At 40.1% G+C, this 23,621-nt stretch overlaps 1 protein-coding gene across 1 annotated transcript in view; it reads right to left on the reverse strand.

Moving 5' to 3' along the window:
• Window positions 1-3,565: 3,565 nt before the first annotated feature.
• The window catches only part of LOC146609792 (uncharacterized), a 56,758-nt gene continuing 36,702 nt past the window's right edge, over window positions 3,566-23,621 (reverse strand). The window contains exons 21-48 of the mRNA XM_085345827.1: window positions 23,310-23,429; window positions 22,434-22,491; window positions 18,108-18,152; window positions 17,956-18,012; window positions 17,309-17,457; window positions 14,577-14,678; window positions 14,437-14,485; window positions 14,269-14,349; window positions 13,520-14,068; window positions 12,144-12,280; window positions 11,655-11,712; window positions 11,392-11,528; window positions 10,351-11,029; window positions 10,128-10,255; window positions 9,914-10,027; window positions 9,703-9,760; window positions 8,809-8,916; window positions 8,640-8,729; window positions 8,432-8,560; window positions 8,253-8,324; window positions 7,882-8,142; window positions 7,717-7,800; window positions 7,497-7,630; window positions 7,283-7,408; window positions 7,127-7,184; window positions 6,951-7,049; window positions 6,765-6,860; window positions 3,566-4,899 (exon numbers count right to left, since the gene is read on the reverse strand). Coding sequence (XP_085201953.1) covers window positions 3,581-4,899; window positions 6,765-6,860; window positions 6,951-7,049; window positions 7,127-7,184; window positions 7,283-7,408; window positions 7,497-7,630; window positions 7,717-7,800; window positions 7,882-8,142; window positions 8,253-8,324; window positions 8,432-8,560; window positions 8,640-8,729; window positions 8,809-8,916; window positions 9,703-9,760; window positions 9,914-10,027; window positions 10,128-10,255; window positions 10,351-11,029; window positions 11,392-11,528; window positions 11,655-11,712; window positions 12,144-12,280; window positions 13,520-14,068; window positions 14,269-14,349; window positions 14,437-14,485; window positions 14,577-14,678; window positions 17,309-17,457; window positions 17,956-18,012; window positions 18,108-18,152; window positions 22,434-22,491; window positions 23,310-23,429 — 5,097 coding nt within the window. The 3' untranslated portion in view covers window positions 3,566-3,580. The remainder of the gene's footprint in view (window positions 4,900-6,764; window positions 6,861-6,950; window positions 7,050-7,126; window positions 7,185-7,282; window positions 7,409-7,496; window positions 7,631-7,716; window positions 7,801-7,881; window positions 8,143-8,252; window positions 8,325-8,431; window positions 8,561-8,639; window positions 8,730-8,808; window positions 8,917-9,702; window positions 9,761-9,913; window positions 10,028-10,127; window positions 10,256-10,350; window positions 11,030-11,391; window positions 11,529-11,654; window positions 11,713-12,143; window positions 12,281-13,519; window positions 14,069-14,268; window positions 14,350-14,436; window positions 14,486-14,576; window positions 14,679-17,308; window positions 17,458-17,955; window positions 18,013-18,107; window positions 18,153-22,433; window positions 22,492-23,309; window positions 23,430-23,621) is intronic.

Here is a 23,621-nt window from a genome sequence, read left to right on the forward strand (position 1 = left end):
CCAGTGATGTTGCAGCTCTGAAATATGGCCAAACTGGTGGCAAGTGGCATCTTGGCAGCTGCACGCTTGACTTTTCTCAGTTCATGGGCAGTTATTTTGCGCCTTGGTTTTTCCACGCGCTTCTTGCGACCCTGTTGACTATTTTGAATGAAACGCTTGATTGTTCGATGATCACGCTTCAGAAGCTTTGCAATTTTGAGACTGCTGCATCCCTCTGCAAGATATCTCACTATTTTTGACTTTTCTGAACCTGTCAAGTCCTTTTTTTTTTTTTACCCATTTTGCCAAAGGAAAGGACGTTGCCTAATAATTATGCACACCTGATATAGGGTGTTGATGTCAGTAGACCACACCCCTTCTCATTACAGAGATGCACATCATCTAATATGCTTAATTGGTAGTAGGCTTTCGAGCCTATACAGCTTGGAGTACGACAACATGCATGAAGAGGATGATGTGGACAAAATACTCATTTGCCTAATAATTCTGCACTCCCTGTATATTTATACCTACACTCGATACCCATACTCCATACTGGTACTCAGGTTGCTGCACTCTACTTATAGTATTATTTCTTGTATTGTTTTATGACTTGTCATTCCTGTTTGTTAAAAAGCAAAAACAAAAAAACAAAACAAAAATAAAATTAAAAACCCCAACTATTCATTTATTACTTAAAAAAAATAAATAAATAAATTCTGTTTCTTCATTATTTTGTTTCTTTTCACTCTGGGACCATGTGTACATAATTTCATTCCACCTCATGTTAACATGTGATGCGAAGGACAATAAAGCTCCTTGAAACACATGGATTAACTGATGATTCCTGAATGAATAATGATTATGGTTTTGACACATAATGTTTTAAACTGAACTCCAAAGGTCACAGAGGTTATATTTATGCAACACACAGCATCATGCACAGTGAGACATAAGGGGAAAAATCTGCTTTGATATCATAACAGACAGGTAGCAGGGTTTTTTTGTCAAGTTGCTACAACTGTGCATGATTTATGAGGAAGTAGTTGCTGTGAAGTTCTCCAAGGTCTGGCCTTGCTTGGCCTGAAAGTTCCAACAAATACCTCACATGTGTGGGAGGCCGGTCACAAGCTGATGAAAACCCTCCCAATTTGCCTCAGACATGCTCTCCTTTCCTCTTTCCCACGCTTATATTCCTACCACACTGAGAAATATCTCATTTTCAATATAAACAAAAGCACAGGGGGACAAGTGGATAAACCTGAATGTATTAAGCACAGTTGTCAAGGTCATGTTCATCTTCTTAAAGATTGCACAAGAAAGAAATTCAACCTTCAGGTTAATTCCACATTCTGGGTCATCATCTACAGCGTTAGCTTTACTGTTACTGTAGCAGAGAGAAAATGCTGTTTCAGAATGGTCTCAAAGTGCTTTGATGCGCTCTACTCTGCAGACACAGCTAAACACATTTATGCTTTTCTGCCCTCCAACGATGCTGCTAAAAAATTTAAATATAAATATAAAGGGAACATTTACATTGCACATCAGAACCAAAATCATAACCCATATGAAGTTTTTTAAATATTTATTTTTTTAAACAGTGTATGTTCCCCTAACGTTTCCAACCTGTCATTTGGTGTAAAGTTTTAATATCTGGCGTTTGCACATTTTCCAGGAAAACACGGCGTCTTTTCACAAGTCCCTACACAGTTTAAACGATCTATGTCAACGTCTGTGGGTACACATAACATCACCAGTCAAAAACCTGCCTGCTCTACCTCAGATACAGAATGCGTACTTCCTGACATACTCATTAGGCGCAAACGCTGTTAATATAGAGACAGAACAAAATAACACTGCGGTGTTCTTTCATAATCAGCAGGGCAATAGAGCAAAGGGAGCAACAGCTTTGTTACAAGATCGGTACACTGTGGTTACAATGGCATCAGTTTCCTGTTCTGAGGCGACAGGCATACATCCAGTGAGAGCTTCTGCAGCGCATCGGTTTCAAATCTTCAGTGTGCCTTCAGAGATGCTCTTCTGCATACCTTATGCAAGTTACTGTTTGCATCCACTTCTGACCTTTATGTCCCAACAAGGAGTTTTCTCCCAGAGATCTGCCACCTTTCCCCCCCCCCCCCCTATTTTTGGACCCTTGACCTATAGATGGCTGTGAAGAAACCAACAATAGTTGTGTCCTTCCATTAATCTGGGTCCTCATCTGTTACCTGGCAACTTGTTAATTCATTATTTCAGTGTAAATAAAATGTTGCTCTTCTATATGAGATTAATATATAGATATATTTTTTATGCCTGCAGTTGTAACCATTCATAAGTTCTGTTCAATTTTATTTATATCCACCAAATCACAAGAGTTACCTCAAGGCTTATATTGTAAAGACCCTACAATAACACTGGGAAAATATCTCAAATGCCCCCCTATGAGCAATTGCTATGGCAAAAGCAGGAAGGACAACCTCCCTCTCAACAGGAGGAAACCTTTGGCAGACCCAGGTTCAGGAAGGGAGACTGGACAAAGACACACCGTGGAGAAGATAGGTTAATAACAACTAATGAGTAAATGCAGTGTTTTTAAAAAGTGAGTGAAGAAGAAACCTTGCAATCTGGGAGACATGCAGATAAGCAGGCTAGACCTAGTGCAGCATGACTGGGAGGATTCACAGTCATCTGATCCAGGACTCACTATAAACTCCATAAAAAAAAAAAAGAAAAAAAAAGGCAAGTTTCAAGCTTAATATTAAAATAGAGAATTGTCTCTCTCCCTTCCCCTTAAAGTTTGTGCCCAATCATACACAGATCTCCCTTTAGTGTAAAGGCAAGCACACAGCAAAACACTTCATCTCAGACCCCATAAAAATACTTTTGTTTAAGAGGAAGTTTACCTCCCTTTTATTCATCAGACAAACAAAATCTATTATTAACTGGTCAAAAATCAAACATCAAGTTTCTTTTTGTTTTTTTAAATCAAAAATCAGCCAACAAAACAAAAACCCACAAATATATATAAAACTGCTATTATCAGATTAAAAACAAGCTACAAATAAATGAGATTTCGTCACACTCTTCATACTGAATATAAACAGTTTTAAACATAACTTTTTGCTACTTGCACAGAAAATCTGTGCGCTTTACTCAAAATGAACCACAGGGCAAAAAAACAACACACAAAACAAAGAGTTTTAACAGGCTAAATCTAGCTTCTTAAATGTGATCAGAACATATGCTGTACAGGAGGGCAAGTGAAAACACAGAAATACTGAGAAAAAGGCAGTGAATGTGTCAATTTGCACCTCAGGCTTTCCAAATGCTAACGATAGCTAGTGCCCAACCATAAGATAATGAATTCTTTTCTTTTTTTTCTTTTTTTTTAAAGGGGGAAAAAAGAAAGGAATAAACATGCATGTTAAACTATCCATTTAAACATTACTTTGAAAGAATAAAACTCACTAAATATGGCATGTTTTTTTTTGTTTTTGTTTTTTAATTCCCCCCCCCCTCCCAAAAAACAGTTTGAGAAAAATCAAATGCCAAAACGCACAACAGCAAATGTTTTTTTGTAGAAAAACAAAAAACCAGTCACTTATCTCCTCACTGATGGGTAGTAGTGCAACATATCCAAGCTCACCCATCCTGGAGTCACCGCAGATTGCCCAAATAACTGCAAACTTGAATGGCTGATGGCGAGCTGTGGATAAAAATTTCCCGGGTAGATTGCCGCTGCAGAGTATCCTTCACTTGGGTTTAAAGCTCCAGTATAAACTTGAGGGTTTTCTCCTGTTGTGTAACCTAATACGGCCTGAGGCGGTGCGTACCCTGGATGTGAACTTGCGACATAAGGCATTTGGCTGTGTGACTCGTATCCGGTTGAAGGCACCAAAAAGTCAGTGGGGTTGTCTCCAGAAATTGTAGGGAAACTGCCCTGATGGCTGCTGTTCACCTCGGTGTGGGGCTGTTCTGTATAATGTCCCATAAACCTTTGCGTCAGCCTCTCGGTTACAATGGTACTGATGGGCAACTGGTCAACTCCAGAGCTGTTAGCCTCTGAGTCAGCATGTGGCTGTGGGATCTGTCCTGGGTTATGGCTGGTGTCTGTATAGCAAACAGGGCTGAAATGTTCAAAGACTCTTTGATCAGCAATAGTTGGTGGATGCTGTGGGTCTTTGGGCTCAACAGTGGCGGTAGTAGCCCTTGCACCAGATGCAGCTTCAACCTTAAAAGGATTTCCAGTCATCAAATGGTCCAGGGAAGATGAAGTGTCTTCTGAGCTTCCACTCAGACTGAAGCGTTGGTTCTCACTGCCTGCATTAGCAGGGTTTCCTGTCAGAGGCATGCTTTTAAATGAGCCAGAGGAAGTTGGAGTTTTTGTCACTGTATGCAAATTCAACCTATTTTCCACACTTTCAGATGAACCGGCAGCACAGGAGTCCAAAGTATCAACAGTAACAGGAGCTTTCATTCTACATTCTCTCACCACAGCAATCAGGTGTCTAAACAATCTCCAGTCTACATCATTTATGTATGGCAAAGTATCAGCTGGCCTTTCCCTGGATGGGAGACACTGATCTCTGGGAGGCACTGACAGCGTTTGGCTGATAGTAGGATTAGCAGCCGAAGAGCATGCTGGTTCTGAGTGCGCCTCTTCCTGTTTCACATGCAAGCAGAGGGCAGGCTGCTGATAGTCAGAGACTGGTGGCGTGAGCTTTGGTTGCACAGGAGGCTTATAGCAGGTCTCTTCAGGGCTGAGACATGAGCCAGGATGGGGCAACAGTGAGGCAACAGGATCATCCTTTGAGCTGGAGCCGCTCACATTGAGAGGACTCTGGAGTCCTCTTTCTTTGAACCCATCCAAGTCACCAACCGTTTGAGTTGCCTCTAACTGAGGCTCCTGTGTGAGTTGAGCTGAAAAAAAGAAAAAAAGGAAAAAAAAGGACAGAATAGCACAACACAATTAGAGCCTGCAGAAATAAAAAATAAAATAAATTTCTTTCCACACTCTTTGAATAGTCTCCATCTCCAAACCCATGGAGAAGTTTCTTAATTTCAAAAACGTATATTACACATTAGTATAATGTAGATGCCACGCTGAATTTGGCTGATTTCATCATACACTCGCAAACACACGGTTAAACTGTCACTGTTCATGCAGTTCACAGCACAGGTGAGGTTGGTAAACCAATCAGATTACAGCACTAATATACTAATACTAAATATATACATATACGGTATGTCTGCCAGTGGCGTATAACGCAAAATGGAAACATGCAGAGCCAGGTTAGCAAGCTTCACCTCACTTTTATTTTGAGCCTCCTCTCCCCTCCTGTCCAAAGCAATCTAAGTGTGAAGCTTAATGCAAGAGAAAGCCAAATGCAGAGTTAGCTCACCTGACTCAAACCATTACACTTCAAATTACTGCAATAGGTGAAGCACAAAAACAACATTGCAGGCTTTGTTGTCAATAGTTGCTTGTATTGCTCTAACTCAAATTAAAACTAGTTACTCAATAGAGGATAAGTTGTTGTCCCATCAACCACTTTAAATAGCACAAAAATCTAATTTATATTGGCACGTTCAAATTTAAAACTCAGAACAGAAATATACAAGAAATTCATACATGGTTCTGCGTTGAGCTCAAGTCAAATTTTATGTAGTTGGGAACAATATTATTATTTACAACTACCATTGAATTTGTAAGCTTGTTCACATACAGAGAAATACCAGTAAATATTAGCTAATATTGAGGGCAGTTTCATTTTATGGAGAGACAGCATATCAACCAAAAAACAATAAAAACACCTTAAATAAAAGTTACATATTGATGTGTGTGCTATTGAGTGAAACAGGCATTTGATCACCACACAAACAAATGACTTAGTAGTAGAAACCCTTGTTGAATAACAGTGGTAAGACGTTTCTTGTAGTTGGCCCCCAGGTCAGAAATCTCCAGAGTGATTTTGGACCACCACTCTTTACAGAAACTAAAACAATAAAGTTGAAATAAAGCTTTTGAGTTGCCAAGCAGGAGCCAAGAAACAAAACTTCACTTCACCTCCCTTTTATTTTATTATTAGTATTTTTTATTTTTTATAAAATAGGATTGAGATCTGAGGTCTAGGCAGTACACAGGCCTGACTATTGGCCCCTCAACGCAGTGAGGTCATCCTGTACCCAGGAACTGGCCCAAAACAATCTTTTCTACCTCCAGTTTGACAATGAGGATGGGGTTCATATATTTCTCTTCCTCCAAACACAGCAGGTCGAGTTACCAAAGAGTGCAATTTTGATTTCCATCTGTCCACAGCACTTTCTTCCAAGTCTTCTCTGATGTTCACTGCCAAACTTAAGATGGGCCTGCACATGCATCTTCCTGAGCAAGGAGATCTTTGTCAGTCTATCACAGAATAGCGTGCTACACTGTGATGTTCTTGGCAACAACCTCCTAGTGTTTACTTTTGGGCCGATCCACCACCTCTCTCATGATCATCCTCACCCCACAAGGCAAGATCTTAAATGGAGCTCCAGACTGAGGGTGACTGAAGGTCATTTTATATTTCTTCAAATACTTATTTCACTCAATGACGTGCAAATCAACTGCAACTTTTATGTCATATAATTTTTTGGAAAGTTTGGTTGACATTCAGTCTCTCACCATCAATAAAAAACTTACATAAAAATTAGAGAAGTAAAAAACTCAGCTGGGCATCAAATAATTAATTCCCCCTGAGCCTATGGAAGAAGTTCAGTTTTGGAAAAGCGACCCCTCTCACCATTGTCACTTCTCTGGTATCGCTCAGCTCTATGAGCTGATTGCATTTCTGTGGAAAGAGACTCATTTGGAACTGGCCGCTCATCAGACCGCTGACCTGTGCAACAGAAAGCAGAGGTCACACTTCATACTCCTCCTCCAGTTAACATAAAGAAGATGAAACATCGATTTAGCCGTTTGGACTCACTGTTGTGCTGTGGTACCAAGACCCTGCGTTCATCGTTGTCCTGCACCAGGCCCAGTTTACTTGATTTGTCCGTATGCATATTTTGCAAAATTTTTATAGCTGAAGAACAAACACAGTTACTGTGTATTCACTTCACCTAAACTGTGTGGACAGTTATAACTTGATCTTATTGTTACCTTCACTGAATGGAGCCGTCTGAACACGTTCATGCAACTCCTTTCTCAGCGTAGTAACCTGTGTACAAAAAGGGGGAAAATATTATTACTATTGTCACTGATGTCAAAGCAGATGAATCGAGCCAATCTTTATAGTATATGGTCTTAACAGTCTACCTTTGGACTTTCATCTTGCTCCCGCTCTGAGAGCTTCCAGGAAACTTTCTTTAAGAGTTCCAGTTTCTTGTCTAAAGGCAGGTCTTCATCCCAGAACTTGTGGAGAAACTGAGGGTATACTTTCCGCTGAAAGACATATTTTAAAATTGTAGGAACATATACTGATCACTTATTATTCAAACATTTGAAAAACCATTATTAGGACAATACACACCATGTATTCGAGCTGGTGCTCAGAGCTGACCATGTGCTGACAGATGTCGCGGTGAGAGAGCGCCTTCTCGCAGCACGTGCATAAGAAAAGGGTTTCCAAAGCAATCCCGCGGCACTCCAACACATAACCCTTACCTGATGGAGAAACACCAGGGGGCACAAAGAGTGAGATAAAGTAATGAGAGTGGAAAGGAGTTTCAGTGTAGGATGGAGACACCTACCAACAATTGGTTCAGCATCCAGTCCCTTTGTATTCAAGAAGATTGACAAATTGCTGTCAGAAGTAGAGCGCTGATTTCTTCCCTCTGTGGTAGCACAGACACAATACAGAGTTTTTACTTTCAATCATAAAATGAAACAACACCATCAACACCACCGTCACCAACCTGTTGGAGTTCTTAAGAATGCCTGTGATGCACTGTGCTCTTCTGATACTGGATTGCCTCTAGACACGTGGTCCATCTTCTGCCTTGGTCTCAGCTGGTTCTGCCCTTCTGGATGAGCTGAAGCAGCTACAGGGAGTGGCTCTGAGCAGCTGAATTTGACAGTCAAAGGTTTTTGTGCGCATGCTGGCAATGTCCAGTTGTCCTGAAATTCTTCACTCTTCGGCTGCTTTGGTCTGTGGTCTCCAGCGCCGCCACGAAGCTCTGCCAAAACAAAGTTTCTACATTATGACTAATGCTAAAATGAGTTAAAGCAAGAAGAGAACCTATAAAATGTTACAGAAGCAGAATATGTAAAAATGCTCTATATTTACCAGGACACTGCATTTCAGACATGACTTCAGTGCAAGTCTGAATCTCTACATCTTCCTCTAAATCCTCAATTTCTAAATTATGTAGAAGAGATCTATTACTTCAACTTTAAACATTTATTTTATGTGTGATTCTATATAAAAAATTTTTAAAAAGCCAGTGACAAGCATGGATGCATTACCTGCAGTTTCCTCGTCTTCAAGCTCGTCCAGAATCATGTCATCAGATTGTATGTCTTCACCTTCCGAGCTGTGTCCGATTGGCTTCGATGCAGCCAGGTCTGCCTCCACTTTTGAGTTCGAGCTCATTTCTGAGTTAACAGAAACAAATAGAAAAATCATATTCAAAACCTTTCTTAAAGATATATTCATTTGCATTTGGGGTCTCACCTTCTTTCTGGATCAACAGTGCCTGGTGCTGGTTTTTGTTCTCCACCGCTGGACATTCGTAAGTAGAAAGTTCTGACATTTTATTTATCCCTAAGAGACAATAAATGCATTTTTGAAATCAGCTGCTGGTATCCATAAACTAGGACCTGTTTGGAGCTGTCTTATTTACCATCATCTGAGCTTGAAACGTCGCATGGACTGGCAGAGGCAGAATCAGCTGGGGAGGTTGATGAGAGCCGCAAGCTTCTCTGATTCATTGACTTCACATATTTGACAGCTGAGAATCAAAAGATGGACAGGAAAAGAGTTCAAATCTGTGACTTCTTTGTCTATAAACTACACATACAGTACACTCATCAGATACATGGCTAATTAGTTACTGTACATCTTTCTGAGGCGGCTAAGATCTTTTAATGTCTGTTGTACAATGTGTCTTTTGTGGCCATCCTCTATGCGTTTACATGCTAGGACAGCAGGTTGACAGTTGCAGATGCCGACAGATTCAATAAACTGATCAGCAAAGGCAGTAACGTTTTGGGGAGTGAGCTGGACTCGAGGTGATGTCGGGGACCGGTTGTTGTCCAAGATAAGGACAATGCTTGACACCACCTTCCACTCACTCTATAACATGCTGGCCAGTCACAAGAACACATCTGGTGAGAGACTGATTACCCAACTGCACCACTGCATGACACAGCAAGTTACTCCTGCCTGTGGCCATCTCTCTGTACAACTCCATGTAAAGTGAAAGTACACACTACAATATCTATTTAGTAACTTTGTAATATAATGTATCATTTACCATTGTTATTGTGTTGAAGCAACTGGACACAGTTTCCCCAGGGATTAATAAAGTAGTTTGATTCTGATTGCCAACTGTGAATTCTTCATGGCACAAACTCAACTCAATTCAGATTCTCTGAATGTTTGCTTAGTCATTCTGACCAAGCAGTAAAGTCTCCCCCTCCCCCCCAGACAAGGTCTGGGCTGTGTGCCACGTTTACAGTCTCAAGCATTAAGAGACTGGGTTCTCCATTTTAGGAAAAAATGAATCTTTCTTTACCTTCATCTTCTGGAAGATGAGCCAGCTTTTCATACACGTCCTTCTTCACTTTCAGAATCTAGCAGGATAAATATAAACAACTGTAATTGAAAGCTTTACCTTATGAGCTGTCACTTTAATGTTGTACTCTCATGTGTATTCGTTTTGCCACACATAATGTTAAAAATGCAAAAAATCTGTTAATTGTGATTTAAATTGTCTGTTGGTAGACCTGTGGTTTGCGAGGTCCGAGACTCCTCTCAGCCTCGGTCAAGGGGATCGCTATCTCATTCAGTTTTCTCTCCATCTCTGATGGCTTTGCGGTCCAATCAGGATACTTCGTTTTCTAATCAGGGAAAAAAAAGAAAACAAACAAGATCCAATTAACATCTATATTACTGAACTGCTTCACAAGCTACACTGCATAGACGCTTAAAAGCACGCACCACATATTTTTTCCAGTGGTCTAAGCTGATCAGGTGATAGTCACTGGAACTGGTTAGCTTCACTGAACACAGCTTACAGTAGACTTGCTGCTTCTCCTCACACGATACCACAATCAGCTCATTTAAGCCTAAAAAGTAACAAAAACACAGGCTTCTGGTTAAAAATGAAATAGTGGAAAGAAATTCACTTTTTACAAACAGAAATAATAACTTTAATACTTGCCTACTTTAGGAAGGCCTTCACTTGGCTTTGTCTTATTACTCATGGAGGTTTGGGGTGGCTCTGTGGGTGGCTTCTTGTGTTCAGGCCTGACAGACGTGCCCGTGGCCTGATGAGGAGCGCCAGGTTTGTTACTTTTATGACAATGTGATGCATTTGGCCCCACTGAATTCTTCACATGTACGGTCTTTGCAGAAGTCTCCACACTCTCAGGTCTAACTGAGGTTCTGGGCTTTTTAGCCACAGGTGCCATTTGAGGGGTGGCTTTTGTTTTTAACTGATGAGATGGAAACTTTTCACTTCTGGAGGAAGGTGCAGTTTTGCAAGTAGCCTCTCGCACCACTGTGGATTCAGTCTGAGGAGGTATTCTGTTTGAAGTAGCAGCCGTCACTCTCGATGGAGCTCCGGTTCTGCACACTGCTGCAGATTCTGCAGTTGACTTTGTGTTTGGAGTAATACTGGCTTTGGAGGCGGTTTTTGTGCCACTTGCATTTGACACACACAGACTTACGTTTTCTCCACTTCTGGGAGTAACTGAACAAGTGACAGATTTGTTAGCTGGCTTGGGGGCTTTGTTACTCTTTGTGCCCTCTTCAGTTGATTGAGGGAGGACTTGAGTTATTCCAGTGCCTTTAAATAACGCAGACTCCTCTTGGTCGGCATCAGTCACCATGTTCACCACCTTCACAATGAAACAATGGCATTTAGTAGCAGTAGTTAAGTTTTTTTAAGCAGACACAAGCATGCAGTGTTCAGGTTGTGGATTTCGACCACGCACATCAATGCAGTAAGGTTTGGTACCAATGTTATCTGTTTGAATCTGTGCAAGTATCTCTGTTTAAAAAGTCAGTCTCTGATCCTATGTGTACCAGCTAGCAGGCAAACAGGGTTTGGATGGAGCCGGGAAGGAGAGCTCGGTCAGCTCTAACATGAATACATTTTCCTTCATCTCTTTAGTTTGTGCCTTTACTTCAGAATTTTCCATTATTGCAAATCTCACATGAATATCACGCATAAACTCTATTCATAATACACTTCACTTACCTTCACGCTGCCCTTTGTATTGTCATCATGTTGGTCGACTGAAGTGTCCACAGGTTTTACGCAGGTAGGAGCTGAGGATGAAGGGAATGTAGACCCAATGTCCTGCTGAGTTTGAAATGCCTTGACTGTCTCTATGGCTGTAATGACAGTGGGATAAAATGAGGAAATTCTGCACTTTGGTAGTTCTGTCTCTCCAAATTAGCTTCACTAAGGTGAAGTAACAACAAAACAACCCAAACACAGAAAGCAAGGTGCATCCTTACCCGACTGAAAGCTTTGTTTTGAGACCTTACTGTAAACTTCTTCACTTACATTAACATCCTGCAGTCAAAACAGAAATAAAATTAGTACCCCAAATGAAGATTTTAATTTTGGATATTAGTGTGAAAATATAATATATTTAAGACCAAACTTGAGCTTGTATATTTTTTTATGCTAATCGCAAGTAGCTTTTATTTTGGTTCCCCTTTCTCCAGTTCAAGTGAACACAATATTTTTAGCCTGTCAAACATATTCTTCCTTCCTCTTGAAGAGCTAAGCCACAATTAAAGTTAGAGAAACTTCAATTATTGCTCCCAACCATATGATCTCAGAAATTAGGCAGCATATCAGCTTCTTAGATCCTTCTGTTAAATCGAGTCTTAGAAACTTCGATGTCAAATATGACACAGAGTGCAATGCTCAAATATAACATATGAGCATTGCACTGAGATAAAAAAAGAAGCCCAACTTAAAACTGAACATGTACTCACCACCAGTGGCACCTTGTGATGGTCAAATCCAGTCAGATGGCTGACGATGTCCTTCTCTGAGACCTTCAAAGAGCAGGACTCGCAGAGGTAGACCGGCTCATGCTGAGGACAGCAGCATTTAAGCAGAGCGATAAAACCTGTGGGACACATTTGTTTACCACTAACACTGTGGAATTAAAAGAAAATATCTCATTGCTAACTTGGCTTGCATTAGTGCCACCTTATTAAAATTTTTATCAAGTGCGTAGTTGTAGTTATTTTATACACTTTGCAAATGCGCTCAGTCCTTTTGAAGGTCATAAGCTTTGTCTGGCGTGAATGTCCAGGTGATCTATTGTGTAAGGTGATCAGAGCACAAAAAGGCCAAGGCAAGCAAGCTTACAGACACAACTAACTGTAGATGAAGTTCTAGGTCAGAGGTGAGAGATACACTTTGCTTGTAACTGCATAGCAACAGTTGATGCAAGAGGTGTTAAAATAAGCATGAAATGAACAAGTCAACAGGAACCATCTGGAGGGGGAGACTTTTGAAACAAACAGCATGTTATATTCTTTGTTGACGCAAGAAGGGGCCGAACCCTGACATATTAAAACCATTTTGAAGAAGTGTGCTTTTTAGCAAAGATCTATGCTGATGTTACAGTATACATCTTCCCACACGTGTGCTTAATAAAATCATCGTTTGATTGAACTCATCGGAGCCAGTGTTGGTTTGTTCTTATTCCCAATATCAAAGAATCGGGACAATACCATCCATGTTTTCCCCTTCTTAGAATATTTTTAGATAAAAATACTTAGCTCTCCTTATAATCAAAAAACAAGTAAAGGCATAATTATTAAAATAAATAAAAATCTATTACACATTATTGAGAGCTAAGAGGATGTCAAGAGATTTTCTACATTATACAATATAGCCAAATCTCTATAATACAATATAATCAAGTGTGCCTTATATTTTGTGTGTTCATATATTTTCACATAACCAAGCTTATTGTTAAAGAGAACATAATGCATTCCTTACTTCAGTGTGTGATGTCAGATAAGCATGATATACTTCTGCATTGTTATTTTCAGTGTATGTGTGCAAGGTCAGATAAGCTGAGATAATGCCTGACCTCTCCCCTTTCTGTTAAAAGAGGAAGTACTATGTAACTTACTTTCACTATAAATAAAGCAACCGAGCCTGCACTCGGTGTGTGTGTCTTCTCAGAGTCATTCACCCGTGCGCACGTTTCTAATACTCTCTGAGTCGGTCTGCAGTGTCTTATTTCTCTTACTTGTGTTTGAACAAATGTCTACCCCTGACAGAGGAGAAAACCAACTCTCTTGACATATCAAAACAAAAACAGTAAGATGGTCAGTAAAACCTTCCAAACCTTTGTCAATTGCCGCTTTGCAGGCTTCATCTTCATTGTTCTCCTTCTTTATGCTAATATCAGACATTTTTGGGGCTTTGTCACACGAGTCTTCTCTGGAGGTCCGACGCTGTCTTTTAGGGCCCATTTCTCTCCCCACACACTCAGTAGGACACGAGTCCTCTTGCGATGTTTCAGACACACTGTGCTGTCTCTTTCTTTCCATTTCTTTGTAATTCTTCAGCTGTGCTGGGACATCTTTGCTACTTCTGCCATCTTCTATCCCAGAGTCTGCACCATTATCTTTGTTGGCATTGTGGCAGCTTTGCTTCGCCCCAGCTGATCCTTTTATTTTAGCCTCTTCTGGCTCCTGCTTTATCGCCCGACACACCTCACCTGGACTGTTCATCACTTCTGAAGCCGCTTCACTTTTCAACCCCGAGTCATTTTCACTTTGTGTCGGTGTGTCACGCTCTTTTTTGATTTCTTCTACACCGACTGTGTTGGTGCTGCCATTTTTCTGACAGACACCTCTCACGCGTTGCTCGTCTTTTACAGTTATCCTCGGAACTGAGACAAAAAAAAAAAGGATATACAAGTCAGTCTGAGTACAGTTGTCATATTAGGCATCCATTCTGTAAACAAAAAACAGCAAGTCAGCTTTCCAAATAAAGACAATGCAATGCCACCCTGGGAGCCACGCATGCACATTTTCTGCTTGGACAATACTGAACATCTATATGATTCTTAAAACATTTTAGTGTACTTACCCAGTTTTCTATGAAGTTTTATTTGGGGTTTAAGCTTTTTGTTCTCAGTTTTCCACTTTACACGTTCCAAGATTTTTGTTGCTGGAAAAGAACACATGAAAAGTGTCCAACCCAATGTATCTGCAGATGCCACTGAAAAAAAACATTAACTGCAACATAAATACTCACCTATAACGTAGGGGTATGGCTCCGTAATGGGACGCTGCAAATATATTACCTTCGAGAGAAGACCGATTCAAAAGCATAAGTGTGGAAAGAGCAAAAGTTTAAATTAAATCAACCATCTTTATCAACCTAGTAGAGAATACCTGTATGTGAGATTTATTGTGAATTGTTGCTGCCTGTTTTGCCAAGTCCAGTAATGTCTCTGCATCAGCGCTGGAATCCAGTGAGCCTGGGTGGAAACGGTCCTACGCACAGAGATGAACACAAGCTTTATTGACATGTCTTCAGTTCAGTTCTCTGGGATTCATTTCTCTACATTATTTGCATTTACTGGACACTTCAGACAGTAGGAATTAAACCTGATACAACATTTCCAACTTTCATCACTCAAGCTTCCTTTTTCCTGCAGTTGCTCATATGACTCCAAGCTGCAAGCTTTTACATAGTCTTCAGCTAACATTTGCTAATAAAAGTTTCTAAACTTTGTTACAAAGACTGATTCTTTAAGTGAAAGACTCAGCATTAGTCCTTTTTAGTTTTACTAAACAGTTACAGAAGGAGGAAGAAAAAAAAAGCCCATTATAAACCATTTTATTTAAACATTTTGAAATAGTCTCAGATTTGATTTGAGAACAGAAATGCAGGAGGAAGAATACACTGCTTCTGGTACCTCCTGTCATCATTTTCTTCTAATTTACTGCAAATCATGAAAGTAAAAATAATTCATACTGGAAAAGTGAGAGTGCACTATAAAAAATGTATTTATCTCACAACACATAGGTGTAAGACGAATAGTGTGTAAGTGTATGTACCAATATCGTACCAAGAGTTCTCCACATACAGCTCTAACTGAAGTGAGAGATTGAGACCACATGCACCCTCAAGTTTCTCTGATAGCAGGCAGATGAGATAATTGGCTTGGGATACACAGTGCCAAGGGGCCTCGTAGGAGATAGAGCTGGAACCATATAGGGAGAGCTGGAAAGTACTAGAATTTCTGAATTCCTGGCAGGGTAATGCAGGGCAGACACTGTGCGATTTTTTTCAGTCGTGCGATTCAGCTCCTGCTCAAACTGTACGATTGACTCGCAGGGGTTAGAAGTTCGTAGGTCACGATGCAGGGTCTCACACTATACGGCCCGATGCTCTGATGCGACCTGAGTGCTCAAACTGTGCATCCATAAACTGAAGGTTATAACAGAAATTCTGTCGCTTGCTCTCCCTCTGTCTTTCACTCACACACCACCACCATCAACTTTGCTAAATTGCTAATTTAAAACATTGATCAGGCAGCTGTGACTGAGCAGCAGTGTAAATCCAACTATTTTCACGGTTGTTGTGGCCGTGATAATTTTTTGAGGCCACATCGAAAGGGCTCGGATGAGCTTTCCAAAGTTCTAAAAGTGCCTCCATTGGTTGTGTCCAGATCACACGCTGCACTGCCGTGCTACTCCGTCTTTTTCACCGACTTTTATATGTTTGCGCGTGAGCAGTGTGAGAAGCTGCAGTGACACCCTCACTACGTGACCTATGAACTTCTAACCCCTGCGAGTCAATCGTACAGTTTGAGCAGGAGCTCACGACGGTTGATGAACGGGAGCTGGTCGTGAGGTGTTAATCGCTTCTCGTTACCCCACGTATACTACAGGATGCACGATGAAGGCCAAAATCGGGCCGATCACCAAAACGGTCGCACAACTGAAAAATCGGCTCAAAATGGGCCAAAAATCGCACAGTGTCTGCCCAGCATTAGGGAATCACTGATTCAGCGACCTTGGTAGAGCTTCAATAATTTGGAGGTGCTTTTTGTCTAGCCTTTTCAGTTTAGTGAACTTGTATTGAAAAAAGAAAAAAAAAATCCCCTTTGCCATCCTGTGGGATTTTTTGCACCCTTTAAAATAAATTAGGGATAATTTTGACAAGTGTAGTTTAAACAAATTATCAGTTCTCTACCTCAAAGTTTGGGGTTTCCAAATCTCAAACTCTGCTGAGATTGACCATCAAAACATTTTTGGGATGACTTTAAAATAGTCCACATTTTAAAGCCATTTAAAACAAAAGCCCAAAAAAAGTGGGGCGGGTGGCGACCACCACCTGTTCTGAAGATTGACTTAGTAATGACATTTTATCAGCGGAAACAATGTTTACAAGTTAAAAAATAAATGTAATGCAGAATTAATTTTTTTAGAAAATATTAAAATTACTTTTACCCTAATTTTATTGAATTTACTGAAACCAGTAACTCGATACAGAGCTGTCCCATAATTACATAATCACGTTCTTTCCATCTGTTGAATTAATAACTACTGACTAGCTTAACAGGATGATGTTACTGTGGCTAATATGCCTGGTAGCTAACAAATTAAACTAAAGATTATTGTACACTCACCTGGAAAAGAAAAAAAAAAACAAAAAAAAAAAAAAACCTGCTGCTGCTTGCACTTATTTAAATAAATTATCTGTTAGTGGTGTCTTTTTGGCAGTTGTTTAAGTGTTAAATAGAAATTAAATAGAAATAAAACCTAAAGTGATTAAATTAAGTTGACATGGAGTCAATACTTTCCCCCAGGGTCCTAAGTTCCTCCTGTCTAAATTTAGAGTTTACCAAAAATATACAAGTCACTCTTCCACGGTACACACTTTACTCCTTTGTATCCAATATCCAAATCAGTATCATGCATCGATGCATGCAGACATGGGTAAGTGGGCCTGCTGAAGTTCAGAGCATGTGAATGGAGAAGGAAAGTGATTAAAGTTGGTTACTGGTGCCACTGCCAGATGGGCTGTTCTGAGTATTTCAGAAACTGCTGATCTACTTGGGATTTTTGCAAAAAAAAGAGAACTTGGATATTCAAAATAAAAAGAAGATATTCACCAGGAATTTTGCCACATGTTCACGGCTGAATGCATGGTCGTAGCATTCGTGCTCTGACAGCCTCCTCTCACAGAGCAAACACAGAAAATGTGCTTCTGGGGAATTGGGTTCTTTGACATATAAATCATACATCACGATGAACTCGATGCCTGCAATGAAGAGATTAAAAGGAAGAATGAAAACAGCAGTTACAATCTGAGTAAAAATTTATTTCTATAGCACCTTTAGAGATAAACATCCCAAAGGGCTTCAGAACAAAATACCCAAGCACAAAAACAAAACATTAACCAAACCCAAGTCTCAAATTATTTTATTTTTTTAGCCGTTTCTGTTATAGTGCCAGCATGTTTGGGGGAGACAGACGCCATCAGATCCCCTCTTTAGGGCAAACACGTGTGCGGATCACTATGAATATAAGTATGGATGGGAGCGAGGAAATCTTTTGTTGCACTGTAGAATGGGAGATGTCAGCCTGTGTGTGAAATAAATATCTCAGACTTTCTTGGAATTACTCTTTATCATCTCCTTCCTCAACTCAACCAGCATCATTACAGTGGGATACAGAATTGGTGATATTCACTCTCTTCTGAGTCATAATAAGAATATTTTAATAGAGACCTTGACAGTCTTATTCTAGTAGTACTTACCAAGTAGAGGAAATGATTCATTTCCTTGGAGTTTGCTATATGTTTGACAAGGTGGAACTGCAGAGGCATAAACAAAAACAACCAAAAATCATTATTTAAAGAAAAAAAGTTTCAATTTAAAAAACAAAAATCAAAACCAACTTATCACTAACCTTCATTCTTCAAGACCTTGTGCTGTTGTTCAAGTCCCTCCAGTACTGCAGTCAAAACAAAAATTTTTAAATCTTGTTTTTTGTTTTAATCCCCCCCCCCCTAATAGCAATGTTCACTACAGGGTGCATACAGAATTTTATCAAACACGTAAACATTTCTACATGTTCAAGTTTCAGATTCATCTTTAAAAAAAAAATAAATAAAAAAAAATGTATTAACATTTCCCTCATCAACAAGCACAGAATGTCTGGCAAATATAAAACAAAAATAAAAGTGTGCAGGCACAGCAGCAGGGTACACAAAAGCCCCCACTTGTTTGCTTCTAATAGACCAGCGGTCCCCAACCTTTTGCGCCACGGACCGGTTTGTGCCTGACGGACCGTCCTTTAAGGAGTCGTGGATAAATACAACAAAATAAAACTAGTACCGGTACCGAAAAAAGAAGACTTATTCATAACACACGTGAAAAGACCCAGGAAAACAGAGTTAACGAAATAACGCTAAGAAAACAAACAAAAAAACGATAAAAACCCTGAAAACCATACATTTCACACCCCAGTCTCAACTCTCGCGGCCCGGTCCCAAATGACTCACGGACCGGCCCGGGGGTTGGGGACCGCTGTAATAGACACACCATGTGCACTATTTTTGATATTAGAACGGACTGCTCAGCATCTCTGGTCTCTTCCTGTTATTCAATCACTATAGCCAAGTACAGCTTAGCAACTCAGTTAATATAAAAAAAAAAAAAAAAAAAAAAAAAAAGGGTATTGCTCAAAGTTACCACAGACCAAAAACAGGATGTTAACCATGAATCACTAGCAACAGTGCAATGTGAGCATGTAGTGGTTAGCACAGTCGCCTTATGCACGAAAGGTCACCCCAGGGTGAGACTGAGCAGAGATACAAACAAACCCAGCCTGTGTGGGCCATGAGCGCCAAGCTCAGATAAATGGGAAGGTTGTGTCAGGATGGGTACCCAGCATACCAAATCAAATATGGATCCACCCCACTCCCAGGGAGGAGCTAAAAGCACCTCTTTCTATAAGCATTGAATTGCATACTTATGTAGGAAGGACACTCATACTCCACAACTGTTTGGTGTATTTTGCATGATTTACAAAATTTTAAACCCAATGTGAAATTTACATATTTATTCAGTACTTATTCACTTTATACTTGAGTAAAATTTATCTGGCAGCATCGATCTACCAAATGTGGCACACCTTTGTTCGGTTTGCCTGATTCTCTATGGCAAGTTTTTTTTGCTGAAGCATTTAACTGCTCAGGCCGAGATCCTGAGCAGAAAAGGTTTTCATTAAGAACTGCCAAAGCTATGCACATCTGTAGCAATCCTTGATGCACGTTTCCCACTTTGGCCAAATACTGTTTTTTTTTTTTTTTGCTTCTCATGCTCTGTGAAATATTCAGGTAGTTTGTGGCAAACTTTGAGTGGGCGCTTTGGCAAAAGTGGTCTTTTACCAAAAAAAAAAAAAAAAGTCTCTTACAGAAATGAACTCTTCCATGCCCACCCCAGTGTACAAATAAACACTCCTGCTTTGTCGCCCCCATTATATTCAGGTCTTATTTGGCACAGTTTTCAGTCATAAAATCTCCTTCTTGAGTCTTAGGTTAAAACACAAGTTTTGTAATCTCCGTATAAGGAGTTGTTTTTCAGAGCAGAGTACTTATTTTTGGTCAAGCCCAAATCATTTTTTCCCCCCCAGTTTGACAGATATGGTCTTGCTCAAATCATTTAGCTAACAAAGTTCTTCTTAACACATGGATCACACAACATCAGAATAAGTAATGAATAACTGAAAGAATGTGCAGCAGGCAGTCAGTTTGGCTGGACAGCCATGTCTTAAAAGACTGCTGGTGGTTCCAAACCCTTTTCATTGGTACTACTGCATTCTTCGGCACCTTCAAACCATATAAACGTTACTTTAGTCTTTTATCTCTAACTTGGATCTCGACAACGACGCCGTCTCATTTTTCAAGTCTGAGAACAAATGTTTTGGAAGTTTGGTTTTTACTTCGACATAACTGAGACCTCACATGAATACTTGTGCCTTTCCTAATTTAATTCCCACACCATTTTCTTGATGATTTTTCCTTTCACCTACTACACTAGCTAAACACATCCCTATGTACACATACAACTTCATACAGACATGAGCACACAGACACACAGCATAGGCACAGCCCTGAACACACATACTGACGGCCATATAAAGAACTTCCAGCTTTGGGCACGTTTGCATGCTCAATATATGGTTCTGGTTCAGACCCATCTGTGAATAAATAATTAAAAATATATATATATTTAAGTCTTTTTCATTGTCTGGAGATGGATCTGCAAATTTTGATTTTGCACACTAGATGGTCTTCCTGACTGGGATGGACAAACCAAGGATCTTATGTGTTAACCACTACACTACAGGGAGTGCAGAATTATTAGGCAAATGAGTATTTTGTCCACATCATCCTCTTCATGCATGTTGTCTTACTCCAAGCTGTATTTGCTCGAAAGCCTACTACCAATTAAGCATATTAGGTGATGTGCATCTCTGTAATGAGAAGGGGTGTGGTCTAATGACATCAACACCCTAGATCAGGTGTGCATAATTATTAGGCAACGTCCTTTCCTTTGGCAAAATGGGTCAAAAGAAGGACTTGACAGGTTCAGAAAAGTCAAACATAGTGAGATATCTTGCAGAGGGATGCAGCAGTCTCAAAATTGCAAAGCTTCTGAAGCGTGATCATTGAACAATCAAGCGTTTCATTCAAAATAGTCAACAGGGTCGCAAGAGGCGTGTGGAAAAACCAAGGCGCAAAATAACTGCCCATGAACTGAGAAAAGTCAAGCGTGCAGCTGCCAAGATGCCACTTGCCACCAGTTTGGCCATATTTCAGAGCTGCAACATCACTGGAGTGCCCAAAAGCACAAGGTGTGCAATACTCAGAGACATGGCCAAGGTAAGAAAGGCTGAAAGACGACCACCACTGAACAAGACACACAAGCTGAAATGTCAAGACTGGGCCAAGAAATATCTCAAGACTGGTTTTTCTAAGGTTTTATGGACTGATGAAATGAGAGTGAGTCTTGATGGGCCAGATGGATGGGCCCGTGGCTGGATTGGTAAAGGGCAGAGAGCTCCAGTCCGACTCAGACGCCAGCAAGGTGGAGGTGGAGTACTGGTTTGGGCTGGTATCATCAAAGATGAGCTTGTGGGGCCTTTTCGGGTTGAGGATGGAGTCAAGCTCAACTCCCAGTCCTACTGCCAGTTTCTGGAAGACACCTTCTTCAAGCAGTGGTACAGGAAGAAGTCTGCATCCTTCAAGAAAAACATGATTTTCATGCAGGACAATGCTCCATCACACGCGTCCAAGTACTCCACAGCGTGGCTGGCAAGAAAGGGTATAAAAGAAGAAAAACTAATGACATGGCCACCTTGTTCACCTGATCTGAACCCCATTGAGAACCTGTGGTCCATCATCAAATGTGAGATTTACAAGGAGGGAAAACAGTACACCTCTCTGAACAGTGTCTGGGAGGCTGTGGTTGCTGCTGCACGCAATGTTGATGGTGAACAGATCAAAACACTGACAGAATCCATGGATGGCAGGCTTTTGAGTGTCCTTGCAAAGAAAGGTGGCTATATTGGTCGCTGATTTGTTTTTGTTTTGTTTTTGAATGTCAGAAATGTATATTTGTGAATGTGGAGATGTTATATTGGTTTCACTGGTAAAAATAAATTGAAATGGGTATATATTTGTTTTTTGTTAACTAAGTTGCCTAATAATTATGCACAGTAATAGTCACCTGCACACACAGATATCCCCCTAAAATAGCTAAAACTAAAAACTACTTCCACAAACATTCAGCTTTGATATTAATGAGTTTTTTGGGTTCATTGAGAACATGGTTGTTGTTCAATAATAAAATTATTCCTCAAAAATACAACTTGCCTAATAATTCTGCACTCCCTGTATGGAGCCACTGCCTCCTTTCTGACCCCCTCCTCCCCCCAAAAAAGGTCATTTAATATAGTTCTGTTAACATGCTCATTCCTGAACAGATCATTTTTCTTTGTTTTAATCAAAGAACCTGAAAAAAACAAAAAAAAAAAAACAAACAAAAAAAAAAAACAACCTGGTTTAAATAATCAACAGAACACAAAACTGCACAATGGTCATAGTGTTGCTCTGAGGTTCAGTATTGTTTGTGTGAATAGAACCTTTTTCTACTTTATTACAATGCCTTGCATTAAACTAAAGCTGTCTGTATATATATAAAAAATATATATAGTTATAGTTCTTACCTTTTCCAAAAGTAGGAGGGCTGAGCCTGTAAAATACTGACCATGGCATATCAAGAACCTGGGAAACAAAGATTACATTGTTTTTAAAATATATTATATTACAAACAAAAAACAGAAAAATTTAATGATAGAGTCAGCAGGAAATGATTCCCCTTACATTAACTGGTGTTTTTAAAAATTTGGGATTTTCCTGCTTTAATTTTGAAACATATCTTCTGTTATGTTTTGTATTGTTGATTGTCATTTATGCTTAGAAATATCTACTTATATATGCTTAGAGTTTTATAATTAGTTGTAGATTGGTAGAGGTTTGATCCTTGATAGTCTGCAAAGACTTTGTGTGTATTAGAGAGCACTCTGGGAGCATGGGAGAGGTCGTACCTTCTCTTATTGTTTTATGGTAGAATAAACGTGGCTATATCTGTTTTAGGCTAAGTGCCTTTTGTTTAGATGAACTGCTGGACTTCCAGACCAGCAGGTTTAGGGAAGTCATTTATGGGGTCACACTCTGACCCCCCCCAACACACACAGGCAAGGTACTCTTTGTGTGTGTACACGTCGTATGTTAATGAACCTATGCATATTAATGTAACCTCAATAAAAGAGCAGTGTTACGGGGGAGCGGACGAGAGCAACTGGGGTCAAGCAAAGGAACGGCGTTTGTCCGGTTCTCTCCCGTGCACGAGAAACATGAAGAACTTTGCCTACGTCGTGTCTTGCTTTGCTGTGTAATTATATTGTCTTCAACGTTCCAACGAATAGGTTCAAGCTACAAACCTATCATCTTCATTCACATAAAGTGAATGTTAGTTCAGTTTTAATTTCTGGATTTATAAAAAGAGCTGAGCCCCCTTGGTTCATTAATTTGCATTTTACCTTCAGAACCACCTCCTTTGGTCTTGCCTTAATCTCTTCCTCCCACGCCTTTGCCTTTAGTGTTTGATCATCCTGCAGATTCTCCCAGCCGAAAGGCAGCCGCCAGGGATTCTCAAACAGCTAAGAGTAGAAGACAAGAGTCGCTCATTACAAACTGTATGTTTCATCAGAGCCCGTCTATGTAATATAGAGTACTGTGCGATCAGGGGCGTGAGCTGCCCCTAATTTCTTGATTTTGTAAGGAAAGCTATGAACTAAATGTAGGAATTAATGTGATACTTGTGATATCAGTACACTGGAGCAACAGCCCAA

This window comes from Diplotaxodon limnothrissa, linkage group LG22, assembly GCF_057381915.1.
Source record: "Diplotaxodon limnothrissa isolate DT_005_m linkage group LG22, D_limnothrissa_male_GT1.1, whole genome shotgun sequence".
Taxonomy (NCBI): Eukaryota; Metazoa; Chordata; class Actinopteri; order Cichliformes; family Cichlidae; genus Diplotaxodon; species Diplotaxodon limnothrissa.